General features: G+C 36.4%; 1 protein-coding gene across 3 annotated transcripts in view; it reads right to left on the bottom strand.

Annotated features, from left to right (window-relative positions):
• Nucleotides 1-12,826, bottom strand: part of FAM13B (family with sequence similarity 13, member B) — a 40,619-nt gene that overhangs the window by 11,368 nt on the left and 16,425 nt on the right. For 2 of the 3 annotated variants that reach the window (XM_009322686.1, XM_009322688.1), the window contains exons 7-15: nt 12,628-12,669; nt 11,444-11,599; nt 9,341-9,476; nt 9,081-9,104; nt 5,513-5,580; nt 4,720-4,774; nt 4,173-4,320; nt 1,519-1,584; nt 230-440 (exon numbers count right to left, since the gene is read on the bottom strand). In XM_009322686.1, coding sequence (XP_009320961.1) covers nt 230-440; nt 1,519-1,584; nt 4,173-4,320; nt 4,720-4,774; nt 5,513-5,580; nt 9,081-9,104; nt 9,341-9,476; nt 11,444-11,599; nt 12,628-12,669 — 906 coding nt within the window. The remainder of the gene's footprint in view (nt 1-229; nt 441-1,518; nt 1,585-4,172; nt 4,321-4,719; nt 4,775-5,512; nt 5,581-9,080; nt 9,105-9,340; nt 9,477-11,443; nt 11,600-12,627; nt 12,670-12,826) is intronic. The other variant, XM_009322687.1, reaches the window with a different exon arrangement.

Raw genomic sequence — 12,826 nt, 5'->3', positions numbered from 1 at the left:
GGGCATCTGCTAGTGGCCACTTTGAGACACACGATACCATCCCAGATGAACCCCTGGTCTGACTCACTATGGCAGTTCCTGGGCAGGCAGAACAGCCAAATGGCCATGTAATGCTGCATTTGACCTTGGTCTTCAATTAATTCATATTGTGAAAACCCACGAGAGGTTCTTAAACAGCTGTATTTTCATACCGGCAGCAACACCCACCAAATTGCATTAAAATACATACCTAACAAAAGAAAGTGCTTTGGATGAAGAATCTAACGTTTCTGGATCATGTAAGAAACGTTGGCTTTGCCCAAAATCCAAACTACGATGTGACAATATCGGATGACAGTCCTCTTCCAACGGATGATTAGTCATCCTTCCAGCCTGGGGGGAAAGCTGAGCTTCTCCAGATTCACTGTCTTCCTGCCAAGATTTGAAAGCAGGAAACGGATCTAGAAGATAAAAAAGGGACACAAAATGGTACTTTTCTGTTAACAGAATTATGAACAAGAGTCAAAAGGAAACAAAAACGCATACCCAACGCTTAGTCTCGTATGCTATAAAGGATGTGGTGTCATACACAAAGTGAATAAAAACATTGAAATACATCAGAAAGCTACAAATTCTGTCATATAACAATTGAAAGAAAAAAGTACTGAAACGAAGTATGCACACTAGGATCCCTTTTTCAAAGTGTATCTTGGGAGTATGCGTTTCTGAACAGTTCAACGGTGTTAAAGAGCCTTATTTACGTATCAGAAATCCGAAGTTAGAAGGATGTATTTATTGTCCATTGCAATATTTTGCTGTGGAAATTAGTTTTCATACCTTACGCACGTATTTTGAAAGATTGTCCTCTTGGTTTTGAAGAAGGTAAGCCTGAAAATACCTCTTTAGGTACAATACCCATTTGCTTAGGTCTGTTTAAAGGAGTGTTGTTGGGGTTTTAAGTTTAAATCCATCTTGACACCACTGAGAAAAAGAGATTTCTTAATTTGTGGAAGGTGATTTCTTTTAGGCAGGGGATTCCAAAACAATCAGTTTTCTTAAATCCCTATTAAAAGTTAGTTGCTAACATCCCTTACAATTCTCAGATACTGTTTTCTTGCTGTCTAACAAAAAGCTGACGTGGCCTTCCAAGCACTTTAATTTAAAATCCCACCCCCTTTTTCCTTTCAGCATTGCCTATATTTTCCAGTTCAAATCAGAAATTTGAAAACTGGGTTCAAAGTGTGCAGAACAACAATAAAACCCACAAAGTAATCTTTAAAAAAAATAACCCTTGTACCTGCTTTCCATTGTACATTTACTAAGTATTATTGGGATTTTTTGTTTTGTTTTTAAGCTATAATCTTGCCTGTTTACACAGTACGAGATACAAGAAGGGGACCTTTTAGAAAAAAGCAAACAAAAAAATTGCAGATCAGAACATTCCCAAGATATAAGGGACAGCAGGTGAAGGGTTAGTTAGAAAGCAAACCATAAACTATGAAAAGGCAGATAACTGAACGTATGGCGAACCATACTTACCCTCCCCTTCTCTCTGCAGATGCATTGTTTTGAAATCAATGAGGGGAAAAGTGATAGGGCATGGCGCTAATAAAATGAAAAAGAATGGCAAAAATACTAAAGTGAACACACAGCACAGTCAGAACAAACTATACATAACATGTAAAGCAGGAAGATACAGTACCAGGGAAAAACATCCCATCTTTTGGGCCAGGCCCTGAGCACTCTCAGCTTCCAAGCAATTTCAATGGCAGGTAAGGATGCTCAGTCCTTAGCGAATTTGAACTTCTTACTGAAAAGGTTTACAAAGAACTGACACAGGAATAGTAAAGACTTATTGTCGTTTATAATAAGAGTCTCATGCATCCTCACATTAACAAAAGACAAGTTCTAAATATGTTTTTGCTCACAGCTTGTAAATAATAGAGATGGTGGTGACTTCCAAAAAGCAGGACAAATGCAGAAAACACACTCAGAAATATAGATTAACTGATCTGCATTTTTGCCTTAAGCCAGCAAGCATTTGATGTTCATTGTCAAGAACTCTGTTGGTTACAGGCCTTTAAGTTTTCTATCACATAGGCTTTAATAACCCAAATCTTGTAACAAGATTTGGACTAGTATAGATTTCTTTACAAAGCCAATCTGCTTCAGCGGAATGCCACAAGGACTTGCAGTGCCTTGGAAGGCTGAGATCCTAATTAACACTCTAAACAGGACTGAAGAATAGCCAAAGTTAAAACACTTTGCAATGAAATAACACCTCTTGCAAAATAACATGATTTTACTACCAAGAAGCTTGTAATATAGATTTATATACAGATATGCTACTTTCTTGTCAAAGTAAGGGTCATAAAGCTATTTGGGTAAGTAAAACCAAAGCAACTTTTATGAGCAGATTTAAGGAAATAATGAAAATGGAAGCCACAAACCTTCTGAGAATACGTATTAAATCAGATTAACACAAATAGAGGATGCAACAAAATGTAATGTGCAAGTAAGCAATTAATGTAAATAAAACACTGAGAACATAAGCAGGATTTTTTTTTTTTAAACTTTAGACAAAGTTATTAACTTGGGCAACAGGAATGAAAATCTGGACTCAGTGTCTTCAGATGCCTGCAAATCAACTTCGGTATGACATGACATACTCTGAATGTGCAGTTTGCTATGGCTCAAGAAGGCCAACCAGCAAATATTTTACAAACCTAAGTAAGCCAATCACAAGTTGCAAACCTCATCATTTGTAAAAGGGTTGAAAGGGAAGTATGGGTTCATGCAGGCAAATAATTCGGAAAACAGTCAACACTGGTGACAAATTAACAGTAAGTTATCACCACTTGAGCTTCAGGACAAAGCTTTATGTGCTGACACGCTACAACTATATGCTGCACTGTTAAACTACGTACATCCCAGGTATACTTCACTGATTTTAATATTTACAACACAGCAACCCTAAGTTAAGTACAGTCATTCTTTGTTACCAGTGTCTTACTAACATTTGACCGTGACGCTTACAGGCACCTCAAAGAATAGCTGTCACTGGAACAGCCTGTTGGAAGGTAAAACCTCGTCCCTGAGCAGTAAATCTGTACTGTATCTACCAAGTTGTTTCCAGTTTTAAAAACTTGCAAATACAAGTGTACTGTTGGTGACAGTTCACAGTATTTTAGCAAACTATATCACTTGCATTTTTTAAGGTCTGATGATTCAGAATATCAACACTAGGCAGAGGAAACAGGATATAAGGAACATGTAAAAAGGTAAGTACTTTGAAAAGAAGATATTGACAGGAGTGTTTTGCTTTGGTTACAAAGGGGTTATGTTTTTACATAAGTAAAACAACAGTCTAAACAGTTATTGCCAGACATTTGAGCAACAAAGTTCAGTGAAGTCACAAGCTTAGGGGCTTGCTAAACCTGGAAGGCCATGAAGAATAGGGTCACAAACAAAGAATCCTGTCTGAGAGATAACCACGTTTCAAACATTTTGCTTTTCCTAAAATCCAAACAATGGAGGGAGAAGGGGCACAGAAATAATATCCATCTGCAACTTCAACTTTTATTTGAAAATTTAGAGCTCTTTCAAGTTGTCCAATGACACGGAAACCAACATTTGACATTCCTGATGTTTAAAACAAAACCACCAACAGATTTTTCAGAATAAATGAAATATAAATTGCTGTGTTTAGTAGCTTAGTGATTTTAAGTCAAATTCACTAGTATTAGAACTTCAGTAGCTTACATTTAAAAAACAAAACAAAAAAAACCCCAAGACACAGGGTGAATATTAACTGTATGACATAATCAGAGAAAGTATTTTTAAGGACTTGGATGCGAGACTCAGGGTCCCGGGAACCATAAGTCACTTTTCAAAAAAGAAAAAAAAAGCCACCAAACCTCTAGTATGAAGTTCGGCTTTTTTGCTTTCTTTAGTTGCTCCTTTAACTATTTTTTCTTTACAGTTTTTTTAAGGTCCTTAATTAAGTTGCAGATAGTCTGAAACAAGATGGGACCTACGTCATGACTTGGGCTGATCTTACCATTGTGTATAGGAACATATTATTCCAATTGAACTAAAGAAAAAAGCCTAAGTTGTCTGCTTCTTCTACTTTGTCAAATGTTCTATTTATCATTACTAGCTAACTATATTGTGACCTAAAGGGTGAAAATTACCTTCCCATTTGTCACCATCAGATACATTCTTCAGATCTAGACGTGGTACTTGGACACCCAGAGCTTCCTCAGAAACATTAACGTTGCCATCCCCTGACACCTCTGAGTCAGTATTTGCATTAAGATCACAAGTCTTGCTACTTGAATCCTGTATTTAAATAACAGAACAATTTTATTATTTTTTAGCAACTGGAAATCAGGTACCTAATCAGTGCCAGTTCCAGCACTTCTGGAAATTTTCTGGGGGAAAAAAAAATTCTTCTTTCCTAGCTCAGAATTCTAAACAAGCTTCCCCCACCAACTGTAGTCCATCATTTGCATTACAAAACATTCCTTACACGAGATGCATAAGTGTAAGCTTGCTTTGCTGCCAAAAGTTTCTGTGAAGTGAGATGACGAGATCTCTAACAGAGGTTTTGCAAACCTTGCAGCAGGCCAACCAATATAACATGTTAAAAGCTAAACTTATTGGTTTTCTTCATATCTGTATTACATGTAAGTTTGTAAGATGCTGTGTATCTGTATATAAATGAAATCATAACCTTACCAGAAACATCTCTGAAGATATTCTATCACTGCCACCAAGCAATATACTATTTTGCCTAAAAAGAAGACACAGACCTAGTTATCATCTTAAATACAAGTTCTTAACGGACAGTAAATACCATACGTTCCCTTCACATTTTATTCTTACATACCCTAGTCCAGTCTTAGCAGATATACAATGTATTTCCTTAAAGTGATAATTAAAATTCTGGGGAGGAAAAGTTACATTGCTTCCCCCGCCCCCCGCTTTGTTCTTCACACAGAATTTCAAGCTCAAGCATGTAAACAACTGGACTTGAACCGAGCTGGAAATAAAAACAGCTCAGACCTTTATTCTCAAAATGGGAGTAAATATTTTAAAAGTCAATTTAACTCAAACTGAAATTTCAATCAATGCTGAACTCAAACTGCAAATGAACTTAAAGTTTTATGGCTAGTCACTATTACCAGCATTAATTCTTCAATCATTAAGAGCAATAAAATGTGCAAAAATATTTTAAAGAAAATAACTTTTTCTTCTATTTCTCTTGGCCAGAACATAGGGTTGTTCACAAAAAAGACCATGATATATATCATAAAGGCTTGTACTTATGTTCTCTTTTAAGTGCATGAAGTTCCATGCCTTTTATATTATCATTAAAAGGTAACTCCACCTTATCCTCTCTGTTTTCACATGTGAAAAGCTGTATGTTTATGCTATACTGTGTTGTCACAAATCACCAGTTTGGTACACTTACTTTTCAAAACTGAAGTTACACATTCTGCCAGGCAAGTGACAAAAGAAAAATACATACCTTTCACTATTATTTTCTCCATCAACATCTGCATCTTTATCACATGGTTTCAATAATATGTCTGCAGTCTGTTGGCAGAAAGTATGTTTAGAAAGATTTGGTAATGACATTCTCAGCTGAAAACATTTCTGTAATCATCACTGACCACAAAAAAACCCTCAAGAACTAAAAGCACAGCTTTTTGTGTCGGGGCAGAGATCATACTTTTTAACATCTAAAGTAAGGCCAGTACCCAGGTGTTTTATCACTAGAAGACAGACAATGACTTTCCATTCTTCAGACAAACCATTTTTTGTTATTTCTTTGTTAATATTAACACCAACAGGTCTACTGCAAATTGCCAATCATAGCATGAAGTTTCGAGTTACTAAAATCCTAGCAGTAAGTATATCCTAGCCTCAAAAATAACTTAGTTGGATGTAGACTTGCGCTCAGCAGATACGAAATGAAACAAGTCTGACAGACTTTCTAAAAGGAGCTACTAATCCCTGTAACTAAATAAAGCAGCAACAGAACTGGAAGAGGATGAAGAAATGCTGGCATTTCTATGACACCATCTCACAAAACAAGTTCAGATGAATACATGTCACCATTTTGTACACTAGAAGTTGGCACCGGACAACTGACTACTTTAAGCATTTACGCCAAAGCCCAGTACTTGATTTCTTCAAAAAGTCTCTTATTTGGGGGAATATAAGAAATTTGAAATGTGTGTCATTTTAAAATAACAGATCACATCTGGTTTCAGACTTCAAGAAGTTCTCACAAGTGATCTTTAAAATGTCAGAATATAAAATAAAGTTACCTGGTGAGTTCAACTATACATAACAATTGCCAGTTTTACACTGCTGACAGTAATATTCGCCCTTATCAGACAAAACTCCATTATTCTGTTTACATTACTCCAGTCCTCAAGTCAAATTCCAATTCGGGGACACAATTTTTAATTACAGTGCATTTGTTATACTCCAGAAGATAATTCCCACCCTGGAGATGAGCTGTGCAAGTCTTACATAGTCCCACTTATTGCAGTCGTGGGAACAGCTGCTTCTGTTTCCATTTCAGACCCAAAGGAGAGCTCACGTGCACATCTTTCATTTCCTACAACCCCACACGCTCCTCTCAAAGTCCCTTCATACAGAAGGATCAGTATATTTCCCTTTAACATCTCCCTGAAAGATACAGCTCTCCAACAACATTTGAAATGGTGTATTAACAAGAAGGTAAAAACTAACATTGAAAAAACAAAACTGCATCCCAGAACACCACCTTATCACTGATATCAATGGACAGAAATGTATCAAAAATCAAGAGGCCAAGAATTACATCAGGCATGACAACAAAAGTGCATCTATACATGACCATGCGCTCCCGAGCATCATGTTCCCCTTCATATTCTTAGCACGGTAACATACTTGGAACTCTGAAGTGCACATACTTCATAAGAATTCTCATTTCTCAGCTGTTCTTTGAAACCATTGAAACTGCACAAAATGCACTGAAAAGACACCGATTTGCAATTTTTGTTTCTCCATCTACATTTCTATTTTCTGAGTTTTGATTTCTAAAGCTCAGCATATATTTTAACTAGGAAGTCAGGAGGAAGTGAAGTGTTAGGAGTTAATAGGAGAAACTCGCTCTCCTGCTTTTGAAGGCTTTCACTGTCAAAAGACTGAAAACCTAAAACAAGTACTACAAATAAAAGATGACTTACAATAGCCAGTCAGAAAAAGACTTATGGCAGAAATATGGAACTCTACCCTCTACTTTCAACAGAGTTCTTGCAAACATAGTATTCACCCGAATTGGATGAAATACCATCTAGTTGCGACACCATGTTTTGCACACTTTGCACTATGGGATAACAATCTAATACTTTTTTTATAACAAGAAAGGAAAGAACCTGGACAATCAATGCATTCTGTGAAATTTTAATTTACAGAATGGGATTCTAAACCAATATGCTAGTTTAGTGGGAACAATTGAAAAATTTGGCTTGTTAGGTGATTCAAGAGAGTCATTTGGGATCCGTGAAAGCAAAGAGAAGGCTAGGAGAAGAATACATTACAAAAGTGAAAAGTGCTACAGCAACATTTTGTTTTAATAAAAACATAGATTCCATACAAGACTCACAGTTTCACTATGCTAAGGCATCCATTTCTATCTTTCAAGTTCACAGACCCATTAAATTCTTCTAGTTAATTTAAGTCTACTAACCATAGGTTTGCTTATCTAGTTATCTTTCAGGAAACCCTCAGAAAGATTTATGGACTCACAGGCAAGCAGCTAAAAACCATTGTAGGAAAGTTCTCTACACATGTATAGCAAATCTCTCTACCCACAGAATTCGTCATTGAGATTTATGACAACAAAAGTTTTACCAAATAAATAAGGAACTATAGATTTGAATTTTTCATTAGAAGTGCTTATCTGACAGCTGCATATGTGCTATTTCATACAGAGTGGTAGAAACTGTATTCTCTTGCATATACTTATTTCATTTTTGTCAGCACATACTTTACAGCATCGCTTGATCACATAAATATACCCTCATGTCTGCTCGCTAATAAAAAATGCCGGTACAGTTCAGGCCATCATTACAAATTCAGGCCATACATACTACAAACCTCCATGTTTGATTGTACGTGAAGATCTAATAATTTGCAGCTCAAAGCAAAGCTGGGGCATGTTTGTTGTATAGGGCAAACAATTATTTCAACATTTACAGTTGCTACAATACTGTGCTTCCATTCAAACTGTATACCATACTTCCTTCTTTCAGTGACATGAAGCTGTTCAGTTCAAGCATAATATATAAAAGCAAAGTCAAAATTAAATCTATGACACCTGATTGTCCTGTGGTTTCTTGTTTACATTTTCAGTTGCTTTCTGAACTTCAAGTAGAATTAACGTTGTATTTTCTGAGTAAAACAGTTTTTCAAAAATACGACTAAGTATTTTATTTTTACAAGCATGTTAGCATCACATCCTAGTATGTGCTCAAGCAGCACTCTAGACAGATTTTTCTGCTTTGAAATACAAATGGTCAATCCTGATACTTTTCAAGATGAAATATTAAGCATTGAACCTCTTCAGGAAGTCACAAGTCTTAATTGTCTTTCATTTTTATTTTGCTGAACACCTCAAGTATCAGAATTCTAAGTGAACACATCAATATGGGGGGGACACAAGCTATCAGCACAGCAGAAGTCAAATATCTAAGGAAAGAGGTCCAAGGACAAGTAACAGAACCTCTTTCAACTAGAAAGGAGACGAAGATGTATTGAAGAGAACCAGATATCTATGCCTACCACAGAAGAAACTGGAAACAGTGAGAAAAGGTTGTAATTAGCCAATTACAAAACCACACCTTATAGCACAAGCATAGTCAAGAGGCTGCAGAGTCTCAAGGTGACAGCTACTTCTACCCTTTCTTGACACAGTAAAAGGTGTGACTAACTGTGGGCTATGCTACAGTCACAGCTCTAGATCTTCTGCTCCCCAGGAAGCCTTTACTAACACAGATACTATTCTAATCGGTGCTATGCTGGCTGATGCACTGACTTACCTGAGCAGAAGGAAGGGCTGGTACCTATGAAAGACCAATAGAAAAACATTAGTCAGGGTCCAAACAAGTTGCACCAAAGTACACAAATTTCTCTGTGCATGTCTATGAAACATGCACAGCAGAGAAGGCAATTAACTGCCCAGAGCAACAGCACCGTGTAAGGCTACATCAGAGCTATTAGGAAAACTTGGATCTCTAAAGCACTTTGCTAAAGTCACAGTAATTTATGATTTTCATATACAGGAGGCTCTTCCTCTCACCTGAACGCTTTCTTCTTCCTCAGTTACAGTATCATGTTTCATAGCTTCACTGTCTAAATCAGTGCAAACCAATACTTCAGAGCAGCCTCCTGTGTTCTCACTGCTACCAGTGTCATTATCTTCATTAACATCATTCCTAAAGATAAGAACAGAAAGACTTTAGCAACCTGTTGTTCCACCTTTAAAAGGAAAAAAAAAAAAAACCACCGCAGTTCCCACTCCCCCTCTTAAACAGTATCAGACTTTGGGGGTAGGGGGAGGTTCCCCAACAAAATTATTCTGACCAAAGATTCTGGTAATATCTACAATTTCAATCACCTGTAGACAAATTTAATTATTTATGTAGTTTATATATACTTCTGAGGTTTTCTACAACAGTACGATAGACCTATTAAAATGTATTTGTTTTATTCTTGTATTAAGAGTCAGGCATACATCCCCCACTTACTACGCTGACCTAAGGAATAAAAGTGCCAACAGCCAGAAGCAATGACATACTGAAACTACCGCGACTCGCTGAAGTTGCTGTGGCTACACTGCTCTTAATATTGATACCAGTCATAGTATCACTATGTTCCCCTTCAGTAAGAAATCCCATGATTTCTAACATTTAATCTTCCTAGAATTCAGCTTAAGGCTTGTAACAGTACAACCAGATTAAAACTAACTTATATCGTATTTATGTCCATATATTCTTTACATGCCACCATCCCTGTTACCACATGATTCTGTAATTCATCACAAGCCTTGGACTTCGTTGCCTTCCTTCTCCTCGCTCACAAAGAATTCCAAACTACTTTAAAAAATGCTCCTCCTCTATAGATACCAAACAGGATGGTTCAGAAATCAACATTTTAACTCTTTTTTCTTAATTCCAGCAATTATTTTAAGTTAGTTCTAAGAAATTTGGACTGGATCACTGCATCTGTTAGTTATTCATTTAACTCTGTATTTGCCTTGTGCATAGTCTGCTGGCAGCACTGCTTTAAAGGACCCAGACGACAACCTCTTTCAAGAATGGTATCATGTATCCTCTGGTTAATCCACAGTGGAACGATGATCAGAAGCATTTGAAACAGTCACTGTGCCAGAAAAGTATATTGGTTTCAAACCTGCAGTGATGGTACTTTTAGCCTCTGTTTCTGTGAAGTCAGCCAGCCTTTAAAGCACTTATGCAGTAACTGAAGGAATTCAGCTACAACAGGTCTTCCAGGCCATTACCCACTTACTTATAAATTACTTCAAAGACATTAAATCTCTAACACTAAAACTCGGTTTTAATTGATCGTTACCAGCAATGATTATTACTTTTATGATCAACTGCTAACTTTAGTCTGACCTCTTGTTGTAGATAAGACTTCTAAAAACAGTAAAGATTGAACAATTTAGAAAACAGCATTCGAGTCTCTGAATACTTCACATATTTCGGGCTCTGAGCCACAAAGGAATTTAGGTATTGAAGTCTTACTTAACTACACATTTTTGGAGTTTGGGTATTAATCATGACCATTTATTTTTAATAAAGCACCAAAATGTACCAACTTCTCAATGCTGCCATGGCAATCACTACACTCATAACCTGGCAAGATTTATAATAAAAATAAAAGCTGATCAAATGAGGCTGAAACTCTATGCAAATAAACTCGCAGCACTCATTCTATCCATTTTTAGCTGTTTTGCTGACACTGGCAGCCAGAGCAGTAAAATAGCTATGTGGACGTGGAAAGATAGGGTAAAGAAACTGACACAGCACCTACATTAGCTTTCATATGATAAAATTGTGTCATAAGTAACATTAGTGAGTATGAATGAAAGCACTGGGGTAAATTTAAGTTCTTGTGCTACTTGCACAGAATTCAGCAGTGAAGCAGTTATACTTCACAACATTTTTAGCTATAAGATCATTTAAAATATTTGCTTCAAGGGCTGTCGATTACTGGCAACTGATGGAAGCTGATTTGGTTTAACACATGAAATAAATTGAAGTTAATAGCAAGTCATAACTTTTATTCTGGGTTGATGTGGGGGACGGGTAGCTTGTTTTGGAGGAGTTAAGATATACAATCCTATGGAATTCGTTACAGATAAAAAAAATCATCTTACTGGTTGTTAGATCCTTCCTCATCCCCGCTGGGATTTTTTGCTTCATTGTTACAGCCCAGTCTGTGTTGCTGTATGTGTTTAAGATCATTATCTAAGCTGCTCTGCAGGTCGAAAAGGTGCTGTTCCACAGCTGCTCTAATTGTTCTTTCTAAAATGCTAAAAAGAAAAAAAAAAAAAGAAAATTCGTATTAAGAACTCTCCTTTTGCATTGATCAGCTATGCAGAAAGAAAGAGAAACTTTACACACAACAGAAATCTTTGATGAAAAGTACTTCAAGGCAAAAAGAGACTAACTTTTCCAAAAAGGCAGTGGAAATTACTGCACCTACTATCTTTTATTTCTTAAGATTTACATAAAGTATTATGAAGTCTATTAACAGTATTTTAAGAGTAATCAACACATTACAATGACCAACTTTTTTTTTTTTTTTAATAACTATACACAACAACTTATAAAAGCCTAATATATTAATGTGACAGTAAAATCCTGTGTCTGTAACAGGTTAGAGTCAACCCTGGAGCAGGTACCGCTTCAGCACAGCTGGCTGCAACCCCTCCTGAATGGGGCTGTAATTTTAAAAGGCAAAAGCCAACAAATGGCAGAGACAATGAGCAAGTACCTGATGAAGGACACAGGATATACCCAAAGATACATTAAGAACAGCATTCTTTAAAAATGAACTACTCTGTTGAGTGCTTCTTAGCCAGCTCATCCAAAATACGCAATTAGGCCTATAAAAAAATCCTCCTGTAAGAATCTTAAACTATTTTACCCCATTTTTAACTCTGGAATTGTGCGTTTATTTTTCTTCCCCATTTGTACATGCAATTCCACTGAACGGTACTCAATATTAACAACTAGAAGTAGTGCTAAAAATACAATGTGAATGCTACCGTAATTTTAAAGTCAAACACCTATGATGTATCTAAGGATAAAACCAAAGTGTTTTGGAATCTAGATTCTACCATTCTCTGCTCTCATGCTTCTGCAGTCAACAACAGTGACACACATTAGGTTTTTCCTGCATTAGTGTTAAATGCCATAAGTGAAATACTTCATACTAGAATGTCTTAATTCATAACTGTAATCATCAAACCTACTGCATTTCTTGTTCTGGAAAGAAGACATATCTTCTATGCATGTTCTAGTAACAGCACAATTCAAACATTTTCATCATACTTACTCTGCAGAGGCTGGCAAGATACTTATGGGAGAGATGTGAGCACTGCAATAAAGAAGAAATAAGTTAATGTAATGCAAAAACTTATCACACTAAATAAAAGTCTTGAAATCAACAGAAAGCAACTTAGAAAATACTTAAAGACTGCACGTAATGCGGCTAATGAAAGTAGAATAAATATGTAAAGAAAACACTGATTTGC

This window comes from Pygoscelis adeliae, unplaced genomic scaffold (assembly GCF_000699105.1).
Source record: "Pygoscelis adeliae isolate BGI_AS28 unplaced genomic scaffold, ASM69910v1 Scaffold34, whole genome shotgun sequence".
Lineage (NCBI taxonomy): Eukaryota > Metazoa > Chordata > Aves > Sphenisciformes > Spheniscidae > Pygoscelis > Pygoscelis adeliae.
The sequence above is the reverse complement of the archived record's forward strand: the minus strand, read 5'-3'. Positions and strand labels throughout refer to the sequence as shown.